The sequence below is a fragment of the Salvelinus alpinus genome, chromosome 4 (assembly GCF_045679555.1).
Source record: "Salvelinus alpinus chromosome 4, SLU_Salpinus.1, whole genome shotgun sequence".
In the NCBI taxonomy this organism is placed as follows: domain Eukaryota; kingdom Metazoa; phylum Chordata; class Actinopteri; order Salmoniformes; family Salmonidae; genus Salvelinus; species Salvelinus alpinus.
Window position 1 is genome coordinate 84,993,427 of NC_092089.1, and position 12,500 is coordinate 85,005,926.

A 12,500-nucleotide genomic window follows, 5' to 3' on the forward strand; every position below is an offset into this window, starting at 1 on the left:
AGCACAGCGTGAGCAATAGCACTAGAGAAATATGTGTGTTTCTTAACTTGGTATGATGTGAATCGTGCCATCAATGATAGCTTAAAGACGTTTTTTTAACCATATTTATACATGCATATATAGATATATACAATACTGTATGTACAGGTAACTGCCAAAATAATGGAAACAGTTGAGTAAATGAGGGATACAAAGTATATTGAAAGCAGGTGCTTCCTCACAGCTGTGGTTCCTGAGTTAATAAAGCAATTAACATCCCATCATGCTTAGGGTCATGTATAAAAAAAATATTTTTGGCTACCATGGCTATGCCCCCATAGGATGACAATGCCCCCATCCACAGGGCACGAGTGGTCACTGAATGGTTTGAAGAGCATGAAAATGATGTAAACCATATGCCATGTCCGTCTCAGTCACCAGATCTCAACCCAATTGAACACTTTTGGGAAATTCTGGAGCGGCACCTGAGACAGCATTTTTCACCACCATCAACAAAAGACACTTGTAGAATATATGCCAAGGTGCATTGAAACTATTCTGGCTTGTGGGGGCCCAACTCCCTATTAAGACACTTTATGTTGGTGTTTCCTTTATTTTGGCAATTAACCGTATATTCATATTGTGCTCCAAGTCCCCATTAGCTGTTCTCTAGGCTTAAACCAACAATGACAAACCTGTTCAAAGTGCTCTACTCATCTATGTGGCCTACTAGTGGCAAAGAAACACTCACATACAGTACCAGTCAAACGTTTGCTACTCATTCAAGGGTTTTTCTTTATTTTTACTATTTTCTACATTGTAGAATAATAGTGAAGACATCAAAACTATGAAATAACACATATGGAATCATGTAGTAACCAAAAAAGTGTTAAACAAATCCAAATATATTTTAGATTTTAGATTCTTCAAAGTAGCCACCCTTTGCCTTGATGGCAGCTTTGTACACTCTTGGGATTCTCTCAACCAGCTTCACCTGGAATGCTTTCCAACAGTCTGAAGCAGTTCCCACATATGCTGAGCACTTTTTGGCTGCTTTTCCTTCCCTCTGCGGTCCAACTCATCCCAAACCATCTCAATTGGGATGAGGTTGGGTGATTGTGGAGGCCAAGTCATCTGATGCAGCACTTTCCTTCTTGGTAAAATAGCCCTTACACAGCCTGGTGGTGTGTTGAGTCATTGTCCTGTTGAAAAACAAATGATAGTCACACTAAGCGCAAACCAAATGGGATGGCGTATCGCTGCAGAATGCTGTGGTAGCCATGCTGGTTAAGTGTGCCTTGAATTCAAAATAAATCACAGACAGTGTCACCAGCAAAGCACCCCCACACCATCACACCTCCTCGACCATGCTTCACGGTGGGAACCACACACGCGGAGATCATCCGTTCACCTACTCTGCGTCTCACAAAGACATGGCGGTTGGAACCAAAAATCTCAAATTTGGACTCATCAGACCAAAGGTCAGATTTCCACCGGTCTAATGTCCATTGCTCATGTTTCTTGGCCCAAGCAAGTCTTTTCTTCTTAATGGTGTCCTTTAGTAGTGGTTTCTTGGCAGCAATTCAACCATGGAGGCCTGATTCACACAGTCTCCTTTGAACAGTTGATGTTGAGATATGTCTGTTACTTGAACTCTGTGAAGCATTTATTTGGCCTGCAGTTTTTGAGTCTGCTAACTCTAATGAACTTATCCTCTGCAGCAGAGGTAACTCTGGGTCTTCCTTTCCTGTGACAGTCCTCATGAGAGACAGTTTCATCATAGCGCTTGATCTTTTTTGCGACTGAAATTTTACGGATTGACTGACCTTCATGTCTTAAAGTAATGATGGACTGTCGTTTCTCTTTGATTATTTGAGCTGTTCTTGCCATAATATGGACTTGGTCTTTTACCAAATAGGGCTATCTTCTGTATACCACCCCTACCTTGTCACAACACAACTGATTGGCTAAAACGCATCAAGACGGAAAGAAATTCCACAAATTAATTTTTAACAAGGCACACCTGTTAATTGAAATTCATTCCAGGTGACTAACTCATGAAGTTGGTTGAGAGAATGCCAAGAGTGTGCAATCTGTCATCATGGCAAAGGGTGGCAACTTTGAAGAACCTGAAATTTAAAATATATTTTGATTTGTTTAACACTTTTTTGGTTACTGCATGATTCCATGTGTGTTATTTAATAGTTTCATGTCTTCACTACTTTTCTACAATGTAGAAAATAGTAAAAACAAATAAAAACCCTTGAATGAGTATGTGTGTCCAAACTTTTGACCAGTACTGTAGTTACCTGAACATGGTAAACAGGACATTGATGGGGCAAACAAACCAAGCATTTTAATGATTTGAATATAAGAACTGGCTTAGGATGAGCTCTCTGGATGAAACATTATGACAATGGGTTATCAGTTGCCCATTTGCAGCAAAACTACTGGCTACTTCACTAACATCTAGTCAGAACATCACAGATAACTACCGGTCTTCGTATCAAGAATTGCATCAAGCCATCCAAGCTGCATATCAGGTGAACCCTGTATATTACATTCACTGTATCATCATCAAATCTCTGCTGTGCATATGATCAGGAGGCCATGCATAGAAACCTATATGTTAACTCTGCTGTCTGTTTCTCTGCATGCACCTCTGTCCATTAATGAGGGGTCTACAAGGACCAGCACGATGGACAACAGAGGAAGGTGAGAGGAATGACAACAGGAAAGGGATAGACACAAAGGCATGCACATACAGTGCCTTGCAAAAGTATTCATCCCCTTGGCATTTTTACTATTTTGTTGCATTTCAACCTGTAATTGAAATTGATTTTTATTTGGATTTCATGTAATGGACATACACAAAATAGTCCAAATTGATGAAGTGAAATGAAAAAAATTGCTTGTTTCATAAAATTTAAAAATATTAAACCCCTAAATAAGATCTGGTGCAACCAATTACCTTCAGAAGTCACATAATTAGTTAAATAAAGTCCACCTGTGTGCAATCTAAGTGTCACATGATCTGTCACATGATCTCAGTATATATACACCTGTTCTGAAAGGCCCCAGAGTCTGCAACAACACCACTAAGCAAGGGGCACCCCCAAGCAAGTGGTACCATGAAGACCAAGGAGCACTCCGAATCTGTGGTATGACTTAAAGATTGCTGTACACCAGCGGAACCCATCCAACTTGAAGGAGCTGGAGCAGTTTTGCCTTGAAGAATGGACAAAAATCCCAGTGGCTAGATGTGACAACCTTACAGACACATACCCCAAGAGACTTGCAGCTGTAATTGCTGCAAAATGTGTCTCTACAAACTATTGACTTTGGGGGGGAATAGTTATGCATGTTCAAGTTTTGTTTGTTTCACAATAAAAAATATTTTGCATCTTTAAAGTGGTAGGCATGTTGTGTAAATCAAATGATACAAACCCCCTAAAAAGCCATTTTAATTCCGGGTTGTAAGGCAACAAAATAGGAAAAATGCCAAGGGGGTTGAATACTTTCGCAAGCCACTGTACACACTCACACAGGCACGCAGCCACACAAGCACACACACACACACACACACACACACACACACACACACACACACACACACACACACACACACACACACACACACACACACACACACACACACACACACACACACACACACACACACACACACGTAGGTATCGCCCTCCAGAGCATGCAGCAGCGTCCCAATGAGGAAGACAGACAGACAGACAGACAGACAGACAGACAGACAGACAGACAGACAGACAGACAGACAGACAGACAGACAGACAGGAGGAAATGAACATACTGTAGAAACCTGCCATGACGGATTTTTGACAGCGATCACCTGTATAGTCATTTGGACACCTGATGGGGGAAACAAGCCACAGAAGGAGAAGAGGGAGGGAGGGAAAAGAGGAAGAGGGGGAGGGAGAGGAAGCGAAGGAGGAAGTACATATTAGGGAAAGGAGGGAGGGAGAGAGAGAGTAAGGGAGGGAGGTAGAGAGAAATGGAGGGAGGGAGAGAGCAAGGGAGGGAGGGAGGGAGGGATGGCGGGAGGGAGGGAGGGAGCAAGGGAGGGAGGGAGGGAGGGAAGGAGAGAGCAAGAGAGGGAGGGAGGGAGGGAGGGAGGGAGGGAGGGAGGGAGGGAGGGAGGGAGGGAGGGACACAAGAGAGCAGAGAACATGGAGTTAGAAACAGATCACAGCCTAATAGTATTTGTCAGAGGTAGAGGGTAGAGCGTTATGCCATTGCTATGACATCATTACTATGCCGTCATCGCTATGACATGATTGCCGCTATGACATCATTGCACGTTATGACATCATCACATGTGAAAGGCTGGAAGATGTGGACCTGCGGGAGGAGGAACAGGAGGAGTCGGAGCTAAAAGCATATCAGCAGAAACACCCACTACACATTACTGATTGACAGGGTTTGTTTCCCAAGATGCACTTTCAAAGAGTTTGGGCTTAAAAAACTGCAAAGGCAAAGTCTGCAAGGAAGCACCCCTTTGCTGAAGGACTCATAGACATCTAGGAGAGAAAGGTGGGGGATTGGAGTACACATGGGATGTCCAAGTTTTTACACTTACCGTACTGTAACTATAATGTAACTACACTGTAACTACACTGTAACTACAGCGTGTGAGTCCAGGCAGCATAATACTCCCTAACACATACATATGCTGATCCCTGATGCTCTAAAACAGCATTCAGTTGAACTAGTCTCACAGGGTCTGAATATTCATAATATGCATAAAACTGTACAGGATATATTTTTTCCCTCATATAGTACCAAAGAGAAAACTTCACTGTGCATTTTGGATCAATTAAAGCAAGAACCTCTTCCTTGGAAGAGAAGAGCCCACTCAGCAATTTCCCATGCAGTTATAAATAGAGACACTGAGGCAGCATGCAAGCCCATGCTAGGAGATCGCCACTCTAACTCTGTCTTTGTTTCTCCACTCTGTCACAACATAACTCTAACTCTGTCCCTCTCCACACAACTCAGACACACAACTCAGGATCAGGAAGCACTATTTACAACCCCTAATTCACTGGCGACATGACTGGATACACGTCTACCTCCTACGGCGTGACAGAGTACAGTGTTCTGTGTAGGTTAGGGTATCAGCCAGCTAGCCAGCCAGCCAGCCAAGCGACCAAACACCTCAAGAGGTTTTCCTGCAGATATTTTGTTAGGCTGTCTGTCACAGTATGAAACGGAACAATTTTAGGCTGTCTGTCTGTGGGGCCTAGTTCACCTGGGAAAAGTACATGTCTTTCATCTCTAGTATTGCTTGTTTTCTTGAATGCTTTTGCATTTTGTTTGCTAACACATTGTTAAACAGCATGCAGCCATTCGTGCAACGAGCTGGAGATATATTAGAGGGATAGGGAAAGAGAGGGAGAGAGAGCAAGAGAAAGAAGGAGAAATAGATGGAGGGAAAGACACCTAGATGTCGAGAAGCGGACAGATCAGAGATAGAGGAAAGATGAATGTTTGTCGAGAGCAAGAGAAACAGTGGTGAAGGGAGAAGAAGAATGAGTTTACAATCAACAGGGAAGCCTTTAATGTTGAACCTAGAATAATCCTTGAGAGGATAATTGACAAAGAACGTGATGACACTCGGCATTCCGTGTCTGGAGAAGGAGATTGGCGATTGGGTTAACAGGTTGAACAACACACAGCTGAAGCCACATAGTGACAGACACAGCAGGAGGACAGGACCAGTCACTTACTTGCATGACAGTTGGTTTATACCGTGTATGAAATAACAGTCTCCACCGTTCACACAGTACGACTTCTCTGTGTCGTTACAGCGCCGGGCGTGACTCGAGCCCGGAGACAGAGTAGTGGTCACTATGGAGGAGAGAGAGTAAGAGTAGGGGTTAGCAAGGAAGAGGGGGAGTGTGGCGGTAACTAAGAAAGAGAAGGAAAGTGTAGAGGTCACTATGGAAGAAGGGTAATAAATGGTTACTAAGGAAGAAAGGGAAAGAATGTTGTGGTTACTAAGGAAGAGAAAAGAGAATGTCTGGTCTTTACCAAAGAAGAGAGGAAGAGAATGTCTGGTTGTCAAAGAAAACAGAGCATGGTGGTTGTCAAGGAAAAAAAGTATGTGGTAGTTAATGAAGAAGGTGGAAAGATTGTGAACGTTATAGAATAGTAAGAACGTCATACTGTAGATAGAGGATGGTGTGTCTGTGGACTCACGGCTCTGCACACTGATACTGCTCGTAGTGCTCTCCTGGCCCAGCATGTTCTCAACCACACACGTGTAGTTCCCAGAATCCTCCAGCCTCGCTCGGTTGATCTGGACCTTGGAGTTTTTCCTTCAGAGAATGAGAGAGGAAGAGAGAAGGAGAGAAATGGAGTGAGAGTGATTCATTTGAGTCAATATGAATGCTTGTTCAAAACAGAAACAGCAGTGTCTATAGTGTCTATTTTGGAGAGTCTTTGTTATGTGTTTGAATGTGTGACTGGAGGTTGGCCGGTCTCTGAGACTCACTTATTGGTCTTGATTTTGACATCTTTTCCCCTCTGGAGCTCTCGGCCATTTTTATACCATCGGAAGGAGGGGCTGGGGTTCCCTGACGCCTCACACTTCAGATACAGCCTCTCCCCCTCCATTAGAGACTGGCCCCGCATCGGCCGCAACTTAGGGGCCACAGCTAGAGAGAGAGAGACAAAGAGAGAGAGTGAGAGAGACGAGAGCGAGACAAAGAGAGAGAGAGACAATGAGAGAGAGAGAGAGAATAAGAGAGAGAAAAAGAGAGAGAAAAAGAGAGGGGGTGGGGGGGGGTTACGGAGAGAGTATTTAGTATTTATTAGGATCCCCATAAGCTACTCTTCCTGGGGTCCAAACAAGATTAAAACAATTACTTCACAACAAAACACAAAAACAGCCTACATCATAAATATCACAATACATCATAGAAGACATTATTACATTATTACTCTAATATTACACATCTACAATATAAAGTCCCCAGTACCACAATATCATAACATTATAGTGTGTGTGTGTGTGTGTGTGTGTGTGTGTGTGTGTGTGTGTGTGTGTGTGTGTGTGTGTGTGTGTGTGTGTAGCGTGCGTGTGTGTGTGTGCGTATGCATGTGTGTGTTTGTGTGTGCCTCTTCACAGTCCGCAATGTGCCGTGAGGTGTTGTTTCATCTGTTTTTTTAAAATCTGATTTTACTGCTCGCTTGAGTTACTTGATGTGGAAAAGAGTTCAGTTCTAGCCATAGCACTGTAACATCAACTTTGAAGGTTTTGAATTATATTCACTGTGCCCTGGATAGGAAGCTGCATTGTATATCTTTGTTCACAGACTTGTCAAAGGTGTTTGACACAGAGAACCACACCTTCTTGGTGCACAGACTGAATTGTGTTGGCATTACTGGTCATGCTCTGGAGTGGTTTGTGAACTCGCTGTCAGATCGAACCCAGTGTGTTAAGGCAGACGGTTGTAAGTCGTTTGTGCTTGGGTGTGCCTCAAGGATCAATTTTAGGTCCCCTGTAGTTTATTATTCATGTCAACAACATTGGGAGACATATTCAGACAGCTGATGTAATTTTGTATGCAGATTACATTGTTCTCTAGTCAAGTAACAGCAGTTTGACACTGTTCTCTAGTCAAGTAGCAGCAGTTTGACACTGTTCTCTAGTCAAGTAGCTACAGTTTGACACTGTTCTCTAGTCAAGTAGAAGCAGTTTGACACTGTTCTCTAGTCAAGTAGCTACAGTTTGACACTGTTCTCTAGTCAAGTAACAGCAGTTTGACACTGTTCTCTAGTCAAGTAGCAGCAGTTTGACACTGTTCTCTAGTCAAGTAGCTACAGTTTGACACTGTTCTCTAGTCAAGTAGCTACAGTTTGACACTGTTCTCTAGTCAAGTGGCAGCAGTTTAACACTGTTCTCTAGTCAAGTAGCTACAGTTTGACACTGTTCTCTAGTCAAGTAGCAGCAGTTTGACACTGTTCTCTAGTCAAGTGGCAGCAGTTTGACACTGTTCTCTAGTCAAGTAGCTACAGTTTGACACTGTTCTCTAGTCAAGTAGCTACAGTTTGACACTGTTCTCTAGTCAAGTGGCAGCAGTTTGAGACTGTTCTCTAGTCAAGTAGCTACAGTTTGACACTGTTCTCTAGTCAAGTAGCAGCAGTTTGACACTGTTCTCTAGTCAAGTAGCTACAATTTGACACTGTTCTCTAGTCAAGTAGAAGAAGTTTGACACTGTTCTCTAGTCAAGTAGCTACAGTTTGACACTGTTCTCTAGTCAAGTAGCAGCAGTTTGACACTGTTCTCTAGTCAAGTAACAGCAGTTTGACACTGTTCTCTAGTCAAGTAGCTACAGTTTGACACTGTTCTCTAGTCAAGTAGCTACAGTTTGACACTGTTCTCTAGTCAAGTGTCAGCAGTTGGACTTTTGAAAAAGCTCAAACCGCTTTCAACATCATTCAACAGAATCTGTACAATTTGAAGCTTGTTCTGAATTCCTCTAAAACAAAATGCATGCTATTTTCCAATACTAAACACTCTGAAAACCATGTAATTACTACCTAGGAAGGACATTCTATAGAGCAAGTTTAAACGTACAATCATCTGGGAGTTTGGGTTGATGAGAAGTTGAGCTTCACCCTCCATCTAGAGAAACCTGTCAGGAAAATCAAGCTGTGTATTGTTTTTAATACCGGCACAACGCTTTTGCTACCAGAAAAGAGTTGATTCGTTTTCCTGATTTGTGTTGAACTATGGTGATTCTATTTATGTGCAAGCCTCAAGCTCTACAGTACACTGAAGGCTCTTGACTCTGTGTATCATGCAGCCCTTCATTTTGTCACCAATCAGAGACGTCTAACTCAACATTGTGATCTCTACAGTGCTATCAGGTGGACATCACTAGCAACATGCAGGCTCAAACACTGGTATGTTCTTATTTATAAGGCCATTTTAGGAAAAGTGTCATTTTATTTATCCTCTCTTCTAGCTCGAAATACATATAAGCTCAGATCTCAATCTTGTTTTATGGTTGAAAATTAGATCCAAGCATGGGAAAAGAGAATCTCAGAACTCAGCCCTTAGGTCTTGGAATTCCCTCCAAGCCAACCTAAACCTTGAGGAGTTCAAAGGACAAATAGAGATGTAGTTGTTTCTAGTTGTAACCTGGTGTCACTCATTTGAATTGCCTTATGTAAGGAAGCATGTTGTTTTACTTCATACACAAATCAAATTTTATTTGTCACATACGCCGAATACAACAGGTATAGATCTTACCGTGAAATGCTTACTTACAAGCCCTTAAACAACATTGCAGTTTTAAGAAAAATAAGATTTCAGAAAATATTGACTAAATAAACTAAAGTAAAAAAATAAAACAGTAACAATAAAATAACAATAACGAGGCTATATCCAGGGGGTACTGGTACCGAGTCAATGTGCAGGGGTACAGGTTAGTCAAGGTAATTGAGGTAATATGTAGATGTAGATAGGGGTAAAGTGACTATGCATAGATAATAAACAGCGAGTAGCACCAGCGTAAAAAGGAGGGGGGTCAATGCAAATAGTTTGGAGGCCGAACAGTTGCCATACCAGGCGGTGATGTAACCAGTCAGGATGCTCTCGATGGTGCAGCTGTAGAATGTTTTGAGAACCTGAGGACCCATGCCAAATCTTTTCAGTCTCCTGAGGAGGAATAGGCATTGTCGTGCCCTCTTCACGACTGTCTTGGTGTGTTTGGACCATGATAGTTTGTTGGTGATGTGGACACCAAGGAACTTGAAGCTCTCAACCTGTCCACTACAGCCCTGCCGATGAGAATGGGGGTGTGCTCGGCCCTCCTTTTCCTGTAGTCCACAATCCTCTCCTTTGTCTTGATTACGTTGAGGGAGAGGCTGTTATCCTGGCACCACACTGCCAGGTCTCTGACCTCCTCCCTATAGGCTGTCTCATCATTGGCGGCGATCAGGCCTACCACCGTTATGTCGTCTGCAAACTTAATGATGGTGTTGGAGTCGTGCTTAGCCATGCAGTCATGGGTGAACAGGGAGTACAGGAGGGGACTAAGCACTCACCCCTGAGGCGCCCCCGTGTTGAGGATCAGTGTGGCAGATGTGATGTTGCCTACCCTAACCACCTGGGTGGCAGCCCATAAGGAAGTCCAGGATCCAGTTGCAGAGGGAGGTGTTTAGTCCCAGGGTCCTTAGCTTAGTGATGAGCTTTGAGGGCACTATGGCGTTCAACGCTGAGCTGTAGTCAATGAATAGCATTCTCACATAGGTGTTCCTTTTGTCCAGGTGGGAAAGGGCAGTTTGGAGTGCAATAGAGATTGCATCATCTGTGGATCTGTTGTGGTGTTATGCGATTTGGAGTGGGTCTAGGGTTTCTGGGATGATGTTGTTGATGTGAGCCATGACCAGCCTTTCACACTTCATGGCTACAGACGTGAGTGCTACGGGGCGGTAGTCATTTAGGCAGGTTACCTTGGTGTTCTTGGGCACAGGGACTATGTTGTTCTTTTGAAACACACCCGGTCAGGGACAGGTTGAAAATGTCAGTGAAGACACTTGCCAGTTGATCAGCGCATGCTCTGAGTACACGTTCTGGTAATCCGTCTGGCCTTGTGGCCTTGTGAATGTTGACCTGTTTAAAGGTCTTACTCACATCAGCTACGGAGAGCGTAGCCCGGAACAGCTACTGCACTCATGCATGCTTCAGTGTTGCTTGCCTCGAAGCGCGCATAGAAATAATTTTGCTCATCTGGTGGGCTCATGTCACTGGGCAGTTTGCGGCTGGGCTTCCCTTTGTAGTCTGATATAGTTCAAGCCCTGCCACATCCGACAAACGTCGGAGCCGGTGTAGAAGGATTAAATCTCAGTCCTGTATTGACCCTTTTTTAGTTTGATGGTTCGTCGGGGGGCATAGCATGATTTCTAAATAGTGTCCGGGTTAGAGTCCCGCTCCTTGAAAGCGGCAGCTCTACCCTTTAGCTCAGTACGGATGTTGCCTGTAATCCATGGCTTCTGGTTGGGGTATGTACGTACGGTCACTGTGGGGATGACGTCATAGATGCACTTATTGATGAAGCTGGTGACTTATGTGGTGTACTCTTCAATGCCATCGGATGAATTCCAGAACATATTCCAGTCTGTACTATCAAAACAGCCCTGTAGCGTAGCATCTGCGTCATCTCACCACTTCCGTATTGAGCGAGTCACTGTTACTTCCTGCTTTAGTTTGTGCTTATAAGCAGGAATCAGGAGGATAGAATTATGGTCAGATTTGTCAAATGGAGGGAGAGGGAGAGCTTTGTATGTGTCTCTGTGTGTGGAGTAAAGGTGGTCTGGTAGAAATGAGGTAAAACAGATTTAAGTTTTCCTGCATTAAAGTCCCCAGCCACTAGGAGCGCTGCCTCTGGATGAGCATTTAGTTGTTTGCTTATGGCCTTATGCAGCTCGTTATGTGCCGTCTTAGTGCCAGCATCAGTTTATGGTGGTAAATAGACAGCTATGAAAAATATAGATGAAAACTCTCTTGGTAAATAGTGTGGTCTACAGCTTATCATGAGATTCTCTACCTCAGGCGAGCAAAATCTTGAGACTTGCTTAATGTTAGATTCTGCGCACCAGCTGTTATTGACAAATAGGCACAGACTGCCACTCCTTGTCTTACCGGAGGCAGCTGTTCTGTCTTGCCGATGCCACACACATGCCTGCACACACACACACACATCCACTGTTTGTTTGCTGATGTAATTATGCTGTTGCCAGTGTCTTCTGTCTGTGTTGTCCATTTGGTTTTACAGAGTTTCATTTTTTAAAATTTTAATCCCAGTCCCCGTCCCAGAGGAGGTCTTTTGCCTCTTGCAGGCCATCATTGTAAATAAGAATTTGTTCTTAATGGACTTGCCTGGTTAAATTAAGGTACAAAATATGTTTTGGTCATGGCTCTTTGTAGTACTGTGTATTTCCCAGCATCTGTTCTGGACTTGGGGACTGTGAAGAGACCCCTGGTGGCATACACACACGCACGCACGCACACGCACGCACGCACACGCACACACACACACACAAACACACACACACACACACACACACACACACACACACACACACACACACACACACACACACACACACACACACACACACACACACATACACACATACACACATACACACACATACACACACATGGGGTATGTGAGCTGTGTGTTAGCTGTTTGAACAGACAGTTTGATGCTTTCAACATGTCAATAACTCTCACAAAAACAAGTAGTGATGCAGTCAATCTCTGTTCTGGGCCATTTGCCTATGTACTTCTTTGTGGCACTTGACCATATAACCATATAGCAGTGGTCCAGGTGTGATAAAACTAGGGCCTGTAGGGCTTGTTTTGTTGATTGTGAAGTTAAGAATGCAGAGCAGCGCTTCATCACGGAGAAACCTCTCCCCAATCTTAGCTAACGTTGCATCAATATGTTTGTAGCTCTCCAGGAACAGGG

General features: G+C 43.6%; 1 protein-coding gene across 2 annotated transcripts in view; it reads right to left on the reverse strand.

Annotated features, from left to right (window-relative positions):
• The window catches only part of LOC139574629 (pro-neuregulin-2, membrane-bound isoform-like), a 44,278-nt gene that overhangs the window by 10,931 nt on the left and 20,847 nt on the right, over positions 1–12,500 (reverse strand). For both annotated transcript variants that reach the window (XM_071399378.1, XM_071399376.1), the window contains 4 exons: positions 6,509–6,671; positions 6,214–6,332; positions 5,742–5,862; positions 3,806–3,864 (listed from right to left, as the gene is read on the reverse strand). In XM_071399378.1, coding sequence (XP_071255479.1) covers positions 3,806–3,864; positions 5,742–5,862; positions 6,214–6,332; positions 6,509–6,671 — 462 coding nt within the window. The remainder of the gene's footprint in view (positions 1–3,805; positions 3,865–5,741; positions 5,863–6,213; positions 6,333–6,508; positions 6,672–12,500) is intronic.